The 12,693-nt window shown below is 37.8% G+C and overlaps 2 protein-coding genes across 2 annotated transcripts in view; one reads left to right on the forward strand and one right to left on the reverse strand.

The window, feature by feature from the left end:
• Positions 1 to 1,069: 1,069 nt before the first annotated feature.
• On the reverse strand, positions 1,070 to 8,872 carry Dlic (dynein light intermediate chain; the record flags this gene model as incomplete). The annotated part of the gene is made up of 8 exons (XM_013325536.1): positions 8,717 to 8,872; positions 8,278 to 8,468; positions 7,731 to 7,934; positions 4,029 to 4,240; positions 3,514 to 3,743; positions 2,303 to 2,414; positions 1,701 to 1,841; positions 1,070 to 1,246 (listed from the first exon to the last, which is right to left on the reverse strand). Coding segments are annotated over exons 1-8 (1,341 nt in total), but the record flags the coding sequence as incomplete, so codon positions are not given.
• A 437-nt stretch (positions 8,873 to 9,309) lies between these two features.
• l(2)gd1 (lethal (2) giant discs 1) overlaps positions 9,310 to 12,693 on the forward strand; it is a 9,478-nt gene continuing 6,094 nt past the window's right edge. Inside the window, exons 1-8 of the mRNA XM_013325938.1 lie at positions 9,310 to 9,518; positions 9,826 to 10,033; positions 10,406 to 10,622; positions 10,854 to 11,140; positions 11,278 to 11,499; positions 11,657 to 11,751; positions 12,104 to 12,271; positions 12,620 to 12,693. The exon at positions 12,620 to 12,693 is cut by the window's right edge and continues 128 nt beyond it. Coding sequence (XP_013181392.1) covers positions 9,474 to 9,518; positions 9,826 to 10,033; positions 10,406 to 10,622; positions 10,854 to 11,140; positions 11,278 to 11,499; positions 11,657 to 11,751; positions 12,104 to 12,271; positions 12,620 to 12,693 — 1,316 coding nt within the window. The 5' untranslated portion in view covers positions 9,310 to 9,473. The remainder of the gene's footprint in view (positions 9,519 to 9,825; positions 10,034 to 10,405; positions 10,623 to 10,853; positions 11,141 to 11,277; positions 11,500 to 11,656; positions 11,752 to 12,103; positions 12,272 to 12,619) is intronic.

Below are 12,693 nucleotides of genomic sequence, written 5' to 3' on the forward strand. Positions count from 1 at the left end.
AGTCAGTTAATTATGTTAAAAATTTTGTTATTATTAGTCATTTCATTGATATTTGACACGATTATATAACAGTATTTTATTATATATTTTTTATCTTTATAACTTTCGAGGTATAAATATGAAATAATTTCGTTATGAGGAAAATGGCCCGATCCTACCAAATTAAATTTACAATACATCTATTCCTTTATATAAACAATACATTTATAATCACTCTTTGCCGATATTGACACGTCCGCCGCGACGCAAGCGCGCTACATGACGTCACAATGAAATTCCACCAATAGCCATCGCCCGTCGCGATCGGCCGACCAATCACAGCGCCGCGACAGCGCGCGAATCCACACGACGGTTGCAAGCGACACCACGACGCAGACATGAGTAGTCGACGGTACAGATGTATTCGAGTTACATCGATGCGTGAGGTCACCGAGACGACGACAACCAAGTACAAGCCAGCAATGTATAGAGTAAGGTTGAAACAGTTGTTGGCGCGGTGCGCAAGCGTCGCTCACTGGAGGAGCCGGAGCTAGACTTACTTCGTGTTCGCTCGCTAATGTGATCTGAAATTAAAATACAAATAAAAATTAAACTAACAGCAGTAGTCATTTATAGCTGTAAAAAATAGTCTGACATGCCCGCATGCATCTCCTCGTCCACTTCCCATCAGAATGGAAGTAAAAGTAGAGTCAATAGACATTTATTAAGCTAGCGCATGTCATCTTTTGACCACATCATTTAACATAAGGTAGATCGTGGTGCAGCGCTGGCTTATTCAATATTACTAACATGAAAATGCGAATGTATAGATGGATGTACGCTAGCAGATATCTCCAGGCTGTATGGATTTCGATGAAATTTGGCATGGACGTAGAACATAGTCTGGAAGAACAACTAAGTTTTTTTTTTTTTTTAATTTAGCGCGAGCGTACTGGCGGGCGATAGTGTGTAGTACTGACTGCGACAGTGCGGCAGCGGGCTAGCAGTCGGAGGCGTTGAGGTCGAGGGGCGCGGGGTGGGGGGCGCGCTTGGCGCGGGTGAGGCGGTCCAGCTCGGCGGCGGCGTCAGAGCGCGCGGCGGCGGCGGCGGCGGCGGGCGAGGCGTCCGCTGCCCGCGCGCCCCCCACCACGCCGCCCACCCCGCCCGGCGAGCCCGTCTTCTTGTACAGCAGCGAGTTGAAGAAGTTCGCCAGCACGCCCTCGTTGCCCGGAGTGCCGCCGCCCATGCTGATCTTTGTGCCGTCCAACTATCCAACAAGTGTACAATATTTATCAATGTGTCACAAAAACAAATTAATTATATTTATTAAGACATTACATGACAAGACTGCTGCAGTCCGACACAGTCACTTTTTTATTTTATTTTATATGGAAGTGATATAATGAGTTATAGGATTTTTAGTTACCCGTATTTTCACGGAAAGAGATAACTTTGATGGTCTATTCGTGGGTTTCTAAGACCAAAATCTCAATATAAAAGATTGCTACTCTGACATTATCTTTGACAAAATAGAGATAACGATATGTATTAAAGGGGAAATTTGGTCTCGGAAGCGAACGGTTAACCAGAATCTATCGAACCAAAGGATTTTTTTTTATTCTAAGCACTCAATCGATCCAATGGGGAAAAAATCCCATTGTGTGGAAACACTCATATTGACAAGTTCTAAAAGTATGAGCAAGATGTGTAGTGGTGGGTACCTGTGCGGCGGTGCGCTGTGCGGCGCGCAGCGGGGAGTCGGCGCGCGGTGCGGGGGCGCCGGCCTGCAGCGCGGCCAGCTGACGCTGCAGGAACGCCTGCTCGTCCTCCGCGCACACCTCCGCCTCGCGCAGACCTCCGCTCTGCACACACAACACCTTCCTCTCACAACAAATACTACAACCAAAACATACAGTCATCGTCCCCGTCATTTTCAAATAATAACACAAACAACAATATAAATACATGCATCATGCATCATCAGCTCACTATACGTCCCCACTGAGTAGCTCAGAGCCTACCCTTAGTTAGGGGTGACTAGGCCATACTCAACCACGCAGGCCAAGTGCGGGTTGGTTGACTTCACACATATCCTTCAATTTCTTCTTAGATATGTGCAGATTGCATCACGATGTTTTCCTTCACCGTAAAAACGTCGGATAAATGTACATATGTAAATCAGAAATCGAAAAACACATTGGTATATGGCAGGATTCAAACCCAGGACCTGCAGATTACAAGTCAAGTGCTTGACCACTGAGCCACCGAAGCTCATAAATACATAGGAAGTATAAATTAAAGAAAGATAGCACATAATACTGACTTTCCTCGTTGCGGGTTGTACGATGATGTCGCGGTAGTAGTCATCGGGCTTGCAAGACTGCATGTTCTCGTACAATATGCTGATCTTCTTCATACTATCCCATCCAGCGGGACTAAAAAAGAAAAAAGAAATCTTTGCTTATATTATAAATGCGTAAGCCGACGTGCATATAAGACTAGCTATCGGCGGCGACTACGTTCACACCAAATTAAAAAAAAACTTAATTGGTAGACTATATGTTCTTCCAGACTATGTTCTACATCTATGTCTTTCATCGAGATCCTTTGAGCCGTTCTAGAAATACCTTCTAACAAATCCATCCATCTACTTTCGTAATTATAATATTAGTAAAATTTTCATGTTTTGGTATGACCGTTTGTTGTTACTTTAGTATTAAAAACGCCAATAGCAAATTAGAAAATATGCGGAATAAGTTTATCTTAACACTGCAGAGCGGACTATCGATCTGTGAGTCACATTGACATGCGCCAAATGACTCACCCTATCACAATACCGCCTCATCTCAAATGCAATTCACAACTTTTACTATTATTTTTATATCACAACAACAACATTCACTAGATAAAGTGAAATTGTGGTATTTTACTGACATTTTAAAACAAAGTTAAGCAAGGGATAAATAGTTTAATACGTAAGAAAACGTAATGCCAATGTTTTCACTAGGATTTTGAAATTCTGTTGCATTCAAATTACCACTCTACTTATTATATAGATAGAGTAGAAAATAATCGTTTCGTTTATTAATTGTCCTTCCCCGTCCATTTTATATGGTGGGGTTTGACCAGGGGTTCATAAATATCCCTTTACTATTAAAATGGGTAGCACGCAACATACACAAAACATGAAGTAAACGTTATACAAAAAAATATAATAAGAAAGTGATGTATATACACGGACATGCACACTTTATTGATATATTTGTACCAAATCATCTATAAAAACTACCAAAATTAAGATTGTTCACTCCTTGTCTAGACAAAATATTATTCCATGATTGCGCGTTAAAAATTTCAATAGGTTACGACGTTTGTTCTCTTCATGAAAATATTTCTTTGCGATTTGATATTAAAAGATGATGCTATAAAAATGGGATTTCATCAAACACATAATACGTTACAGTTATAAAATTAGGCGTTATCCTTCATAAATCTATTATATAAGAAAAATAAATCTATGTATAAAATACTCACATGAGCACCGCGTCCTTTTCAACAATAAGCGCGGGCGTGCGGAATGGTAAGCCGTATATCCGATGTGTGAGGTACTTGTAGAGTAAGTCACAGTTCTTGTCCTCCTTGGCACTGGTATAGAAAAGTGCGGCGCCGTACTGCAGACAGAAGCGGCGGACCCACTGCTGCATGAAGTCAAAGTGCTCGTCGCGGTAGTCGTGTTCCTTCTCCAATGTGCTCATGTAGTCCGTCTGATGTAACAACGTAATTGCTCATTTATTGCGCACTATTATCACTAAGTTAATAGTCGCTCAGTGGAGATTTCCTACACTAAATCTGGACTAAAAGTCTTTCTTAGCGACTTCGGCAGGCATTATTTACTAAAATTAAAAATCGGTAACCCTTTTCTTTAAAAAATACTGAACGTTTTAAAACAAATGTAGGTGATTATATCACTTCTTAGTGATAACTTAAACACGACAACGTAAAAAAAAAACTTGTGTATAGAAAAACCACATCTAACTAGCAACCCTTACCTTAGTTACAACGACGACAATATCCAGTCCTAGGTTGGTTGTGAGCACGGCTTCTGGCAGCGGCGCGTCATCATCATCATCATGCGCGAGTTCATCCGCCAAGTTGCGTGAGGATCGCTTCATTGGCGACGTAGCAGGCTCCAGCTCGTCTCCGGGCTCCGTGTACCGTTGCCACTTCTGCGTCTGTGCCTTCTTACTGTCCAACCTTTGTTCTGGAAACATCACACTAAGATACAGGGGACGCTATTTAGGATACTAACGTTCAAACAATGCTCTGTTAACACACGATAAAGTAGTGTTATATAATTAATTATGTATATTGTATGTAATAACATTAAATAAAAATGTGTACAAATAACCAATCGTGATTGGACCAACGCCGTTGACCAAAGCTTTTGACCTTGAGCCCCTACAGCCCTCTACTTTACGTCCTTCGGTGGGGACATACACGAGGTGATGAATATAATATAGATAGGTAAATTTGAGAGAAGGCCACGTTACTAATTACTTAACATGGGTCTATGGACCAAACAGCGCGTTGAAATGGCTTAATCAATCTTTGAAGCTAAATTCAGAGGGAATTTCTTAGATGTATAGATTCATTTACAAGCAACTCAACAGTAATGCATGTATAACTATCATTGTATGTTATAATTGTGGAGCTGGAGATATCAACCAGTACAATGATGCTGACGTCATTGTGGTAGTTAACTGACAAGTTTTAATTGTAATCAGTAATTTCGACAATATGGGCAGGGCCAGATTCTGGCGCCCTGGGCGAGATTTTTACGACACCCCCTTTTTTCATGTCGGGAGAAATCCTCCAAAATTACCCTATCTTACTTGCATCCCATGTGCCCTTTTATATCTAACTCTGGCGCTTGCGTTGTCCCATTATGCCCGACGCCCTAGGCGGCCGCACCACCTCGCCCTACCTTAACGCCTCGACTGACCATAGGATACATATAATTTCAAAATACTATCATAAAATGCTCTTCATATGCATTTTAAAGCAAAGAGCGTTCAGATTGCATTATTTATATCGTAATTTAATTATAAAGTGTTGAAAAAAACATGAATCGTTCGCTATTCCGTTTCCTTTAATAAAAAAAAACGTATTGCAGCTTCGTAGTGATGTATAAATTTGTCAGCAACGGTCATTTCCCGCGGCCGTGCACTTTCACAAATTAATTGCAGATGAGAGCGTCGCACTCGCCACTCTGCTACATACAAGAACTAAAGTGCCAAAATATTTTAAAAACTGTCGCAATCAACTTTCCTTCATGAAAACATCTATACTTACGTTCATAATATCAGACAACTTCATGAATTATTTTCACAAAAGCATATACTTTCTACTGAATATTATTTCGTATTTGTCAGATTCAAAAGAGCTGACAATATACAGGGTGTAAATAAACTAGATTTTAGGTGGAGTCAATTTGTTTAATTTAACTTTTTTTTTCTATTTCCCGTACAAAAGTAAACAATAGAACAGATGTAAAATCTAAGTGAAGATTAAGACAAATACATTTTTACGTTACCGGATTAGAAACCCGTTATAAGTTAAAAAGCTTACTAACTGGAAATAAATTATTCTAATAAGATGTAATTGTAACGTTTCCTTAATGTGTTAATTGTCTATGAGTTTTAATTAGTTGAACTTACTTTTGGTAATTGAATTATAAACTGAAACTCCTTAGTTTCGGCGTAAAAAAACGTATTTCAAGAGATTATTTCTAATATTTTAATGACGTTAGAAAAGATTTTAGATATTATTATCTAGTGCTCAAATAATAGACTTGATTAACGGTCAATCACCTGACTTAAATACCCGAAAAAAATCGGACGAAAGGTGTTTGTGACCTTTAGAAGCCGGATAAGGTCAGCTATTTAGGCAAACTCCTTTGCTACCGATAGAAGCCTATTAATATTTAAAAAGAGGTTATTTTTGTGACTAATAAGTTAACACGTAGACTCAATTATATGATGGTACGTACAGACAACAAGGGGAGAGAACTGGACGTCAAGATATCGATCGATGTCAATTCTTAGGGCTGGCGTAAGTGCGAATACTTCGTCAGAGTAATGCGAAACATGAAGATTTTCCACCAACAACGGATCTACGATCATTCTAAGATAGTACCCCTCTGTTTTTTCAGAGGGGAATGCTTTATGCATACTCCGCGCCCCGAGGGGTAACGCGGTAGTTATGTGGGATTCTCTTCCGGATGGGAAGCATACCTACTAAACCCAGTTCCTCCTACGCATCATGGCAAGGCCACGGGCATGCTTGCGCTTTCATCCGCGACCTAAGATGGTACCCCTACTTAAGTACAGCATTTGTTTTCGACAGACGCGAAGATAATTTTAATCGGTAAACATTGAACTTGACATTTTCAATTGTCTAACAAAATATAACTATAACATCTCAGGTGCACACAATTATCGTTTACACATATGTAAACACATACACTTATATCTAAACACATATTAAGCTTAGTTCAAAAGTCATATAACCTGTCGACAATGTGTCATTGAATAAAGCAGCTGGTTTTAACATAGCATTTGATTAAGCTACGCAAGACGTCACTGACGTAACAGAATGAGTCAGCGTCGAGAAATAAACATTATGTTGGACCTTAATATTCTACTAGTGTCTTTGAAACTTTACCATAAAGTACGAGGAATTTTAAACTTAGAGCTTTTAACTTTAAGCTCTTTTATCGTATAACGTCGTATCCGGATCTTTTATAGCATCTTAACGGAAATATTTGCATCGTAAAATAAACAACGCATTATAAATGTGCTATATAGTGATTTATCAACTTAGAAAATGTTTATTTTTAAATACCTTTAATAAGTTTTAAACCAGTAATAAAATATTCAGATTCATTTTTATATCATACTCTTAAAGTTTTCAAACTAACCAGACTTAAATATTATCAATATAAATTTATTGAAGATTAAATCAAAGTTAAGAAGATAAGCCTCTATTGTAAAATGTCGCAAAAAAACCTATTGTGTAAGATCACAGATAACAAAACAATATTGATGTCAACAAAAATGCACAAGCAAATTAATTCAACTATGAGTAAACATAAACAAATTTGAGATATCTACATCAATATTTCATTATTTCTAACAAGATATATGTAGCAAAAGAGGATTTAAACTATAAATAAATAGCTATATGTGTAAAAATTCTACACAACTACATATGAAAGTGACACTTCAAGAGATAACAGGACAAAGTTCACCTCGGATGTTACAATGAACTGAGAACTTTCTTTATATAAAATTATATTTAAATAACAATATTGTTTAAAAAAAAAACATGAAGATTATGCTATGATTAAGCCTCAAATAGGATTTATACTTAAAACCGTAAAATCTGTAGACTGTACCATAATTGTGTTTTAGTCCATCAGAAATATTAATTTTATAAATAGCTATAGCCTGTGACACTGTCTGCATGGAATTAAAAAAAAACTTAATTAGTATCCTATATGTTCTTCCGCACTGTGGACACCCTCTGCCTCACTAGGGGGACATAGGACTTTAAGTCAATCAGAATATATTCTACATCCATGCTAAATTTCATCGAGATCAGTTCAGCCACTCTGGAGACACCTTCAAACAAACATCCATCCATCTAAACATTCACATTTTTAATATTTGTAAGAAAGTAAGAGTACTTACCAGGTGTGAGATCTAATTTGTCTATATGATCACCAAGCATGGACGCCCAGCTTTGTAGTTGATCTAGTAAGCCCCATGGTGTGGTCATTGCTACTGTGAATATGACCAAGGTGTGTGGGAATGTGTCCTCATTTAGTGCAAACTTGAGCAGGTTTGTATGGCCTGGATCTCCATCCAGCACCCATACACTGAGCCTTGTGTGGTCTAAAACAAGGAAACACATTACTAAAGTAACATAATGTTTTAATTTTTATATTAACTTTTAGCAATTTCATAGTATTTTTTATTATTATTATGCTTAATTACTCCACATTTAACAGATAAGCAACTTTTTTTTTAAATATTCATTTAGCTTTATTTATATAACATTTCTTTGTTGTTGTGTCCATTCACTAGTTGTACTAGAAAATAGTAATATTGTAGTGGTTTTATATACATTATGGGTTGATTCAAAACATTGAAATTTCCTGTTTACAGTTACTGTATTAATCAGGGATTACTTTCATTTTCTAATAAGAATAATATTTGACATAATAAAGGTACTTACCATCACGATATTCATCTCTTACATCTATATATGCATATTCCAGTGCTGAGCCTTTCTTTGGGTCTTCAACACCTTGTAACTTAGCTATGAGTGTGGTTTTACCAGTTTCGTTATCGCCCAAAACTAATACATTCTTGTTTGAAGGTAGTTTAGTGTTACCCTGGTTTTGAACTTCTTCTAAAATCGCAGACCTGGAAGAGACATTCACCGTAATATTGTTGAACGATAAAATATTACCTTACACACAAAAGTCCACATGTTTATGTATGGAATGGAATGTTGTAGTGAATACTCTAGCGCTTGTTAGCACACAAAAGGTGTTCGTCGCAGCTAGGTCATATAGTTCTCAGGTAAGAATCTTGACATCACGTAGGTGTGACACATTGGATACCCTACATGGATGCTGTATGTTACTCGTAAAATAACAAATAACCATTACCATAAATTATCCTTCCCATCACTGTTGTCTTTCTTTCTGGATTTAAGCCCATTAGCCTGGCCGTTTGTCTCCATTCTTCAGGAATTTTAGAAGATAACAACGGCACTGAGGGCTTTTCTTTCGTTTTCGTTTCGGCTGTTCATACGTCACTCTCACCACAGACAGATAGAGCAAAGCAAAATAGAGTATAAATGTTAAAACAGGAAATTGATATTCCTTTCGCATTTCGCTAAAAAAAATCTAAAAACGTGCATATTTTTGGGTTTATTTTACATACATTCTTGTGATATGGGAAAATGAGGTGTTTCAAAATGAAATTAACGTTTTTTAATATGTCTTGTGACCTCTTAATTCCCAAGTGAGTTAATGTAACGACGTAAAAAGTCAATTTCTGTTCTGCGGAATAGTATTTATTCTCTTCCTCTATCTTCAACTAAACAAATAGAAGTTGTAAAAGGGGGTAAAGGAGAGGTATTTTTAAGGGATATTTTAGACTAGGTGATTGCCTCGCGGTTAATTACAGACTATAAAATTAGCTGCTTGCCTCTGACATTTACTAATATTCTTCGTTCATTCAATGAGTCAATGTCAGTTAGAAAATTGTTATTGATTATTGACAAGTTTTGACAAGACAAAGTCAAAAACTGAGTAGAAAATTTTAACAAATTAAAAAAATCTTTTGTACTAATAATCTTGTAATACCCTGTTGAGCACATTGCAATCAAAGTTTTTTAATTCATCTTTATAATCAGATACAATGTCGCGCAAACCAAGTAGTGGAAAAAAGAGCAACTTGTCCCAAGTGAGTCATTGTTTGTTTTGTCTTAGAAAGATCGCTTGATTTTTAGCAAAAACACATAATAATTCTTAACTTTTGTCGTATAAAAATTGACTATGTTGTAAATTTTATGTCCAGATTAGTGTTGAATGAAAAGATATAACTACTAATCTTACCATTTAGAAGAAAGCATCAAAATCACTTAATTAGTTTAAATTTTAAGTCTTAATTTAAATTTAAGATGCTCTTTAATACATGTTGTACCCATAAATAAAGAAATACGAAATATTAAAAACAATACAGTATACTTAATACATTTTTTTTATTATAGTTTGGTCTACTAGATATTCCAGACTTTGACGATGGAGATGAACCTCTTGATCTGTCTGATGATGACATCGATTTGGAAGCTGAATTGGCAGCTATCAGTGGTGGGGGAGCTCGCCGGCCTAAGAAACCTGCACCAATGCCCGCGGCCAACTTGGATGCTATGATCGCTGAGAGTCTCAAGGATATTCCATCTGATGATGAAGGGTCAGGTAAGATGTAATTAAAAAAATAATAAAATATGTAAACTCATTAATGTCATAATCAAGTCTAGCCATGTAAAATGTTAAAAAGTACATAAGCATAATAAGTAATGTAGTACATAAGCTAGTCTCTTAGATTGTTGCTTATCCAGTTTCAACTGTGATTCTAAGATATAGATGCTATTATTATGCTATTTAAAATGAATTATATTGATGACTGTCTCATTTGTGATTTCCTCAATTCATTTCAATGAAGGAAATCCTCATTTGTGTAACATTGGTTAGCTAAGAATATCACTACTGTAGTTATCTTAAGTTATGGAAACAAAAGGTTACAAAATAAGTTCAAAAACTTAAAAAAAATTACTTCATAAATACTAGGCGATGATGACGACCCTGACCTTTTGAGTGAGCTGAAGGAGTTGGCCATAGATGATGATGAGGCACCTTCTCCCCCACCCCGCGCTGCTCGCCCCGCGCCCCCGCCGCCTACCAGCACAGACAGTAGTGTTATCAGTGTGCTACAGGACAGGATCACTAACTACAGTGCAGCGGAGAAACATGCCAAGGAGAGTGGAGAGAGTAGCCGTGCTAGAAGGTACATGTAACTTCACAATTTATTATTATAGTTCTAAATGTTGATCAAGGGTTAACCTTCATTGTAATTCTTTGTTGAATCATCCAAGACAGCTATTGAACTTGTGCAGTGAACCCAAAACTTAGCAGATTATTTGGAATCTCTCTAAAGTAATTTTAGGAACTCAAATGGCAGTAGTACATTATTACAAGTTGCCTCGTAAGATATGAAAGTCAAATTTTTCATCTACAGATTTGGACGTGGTTTAAAAACACTCAATGATCTACTCAAACAAGCTAAAGCAGGCAGACCTATCAAGAATGAGGACATACCACCACCTGTCAGCTTAGGCAAACCTGCCTCTGAGCAGCCTGCTGCAGCATCTGAACCTGTGCCCAGTGCTCCGCCAGTATCTCCTCCTCTGGAAGCTACAGAGCCGCCGATAGCTCCAGAACCCACGGAACCTCCTCCCCCACCTCCTAGGGTGGAGTCGCAGGGGATCAGCCCGGAGAGACAGGAGGGCTTGCAGATTATTTTGAGTAATTATGACTTAATAATGCTGTCTATTTTGTACAATTCTACTGCATTTTATTTGACAGTTAAATAATTGTTACTTTATTAAAAAATATCACAAGTGTGCTTTGACAAAACCGTAAAAAAAAAACTTTTTTTTCAGAACGTAAAGAGGAATTCAAAGCAGCTGCATTATCCTGCAAGCAGTCAGGTGATAAGGCATTAGCACTAGAACACTTGAAGGTGGTGAAACAATTCGACCTGGTGGTGCAAGCATACAGAGCCGGTGAACAGATGGACCTCAGTGAACTGCCTACGCCTGAAGTTATCGCAGCTGCATTCAAATCGCAACAGAAAGGAGAAGACAGTGTGCAGAATTCAACAGGTTAAAAATAATTGATTTTTTAATAAAAACCAAAATTTTGAAAAAAAAAATTCTTCGGATATTTTGATGACGAAGTTATATCTTTTTGGTTACTTTTATAAGTAGAAATAACTTGTTTTTATAATGTTTAACTAACGAATTAACAATATGCATACAGAACCCAGTCCTCCGGAGCCAGAGCCGGAACCTGCCGGCTTGATAACAGCTACAACACTCGCTGAAGCTTTGAAACAAAGACTTGCTGCATTCCAGGTAATATGTCGTTAAATATCTGCCGATCTGTATGTCTCGATTAATTTTAACTCCTAATATCAATTGTGAATGTTTGGATGTATGTTAGAAACTTTCTCTAGAACAGTTCAAAGGTTCTTGAGAAAATTTGGTATAAATGTAGAACATCCATCTGGAAGGAAACATAGGCTACATAGTATGTAGTAACACATGAAATACAATTTTTTTTAAAAACTGTGCAGACGAAGCTGCCGGCAAAAGCTAGTCGTTGAATAAACTCAAGAATATGTTACGTGTTACTAAAAATATTGTACTTTACGTCCCTCCGTGTACAGTGCGCCGTATTTTCAATTAAAAAAACAATTTTTTTTAGGATCAAGAAGCGAAAGCTAAAGAACAAGGTAATTCGTCGAAAGCTCGTCGCATGGGTCGTATCGTGAAGCAGTACCAGGACGCGATACGATTGCACGCGGCCGGCAGACCTGTGCCTGTGGACGAGCTGCCCACGCCCAACGGGTACGCGCCACTGCCCACTGAGCAGGTGAGTCATTGCCCACGCCCAGCTTTATGCAACATTGCCCACTTAGCAAGTAAGTCATTGCCCACGATCAGGGAATAAAACGCACTCCCCACCTAACCGAGAGCAGAGCAGATTTTTTTATCGCAAATGAAACTGAACTTTATACCATTGAAATAAGCTTTAATTTTACTTTGCAAGTCTTTTTAATTCTTGCTATTGATTTCAGGTATACATAAGAGAGACATTTCCCACATACGTATACATTATACGACAAACTGCCCACTATAAATCCGAGATGTATTGCCCACGCGTGGGGTATACGCCCAAATATATAATTCAATGATTATTTACAATAAAAAATGATTACAGGGTAGCGGATCTTCTCCTGCTAAGGCTGCGGTGTCCCCTGCGACCCCTCGCCCCGCACCCCGCGCAGACCCCGC

This window comes from Papilio xuthus, unplaced genomic scaffold, assembly GCF_000836235.2.
Source record: "Papilio xuthus unplaced genomic scaffold, Pxut_1.1 DF824655.1, whole genome shotgun sequence".
Taxonomy (NCBI): Eukaryota; Metazoa; Arthropoda; class Insecta; order Lepidoptera; family Papilionidae; genus Papilio; species Papilio xuthus.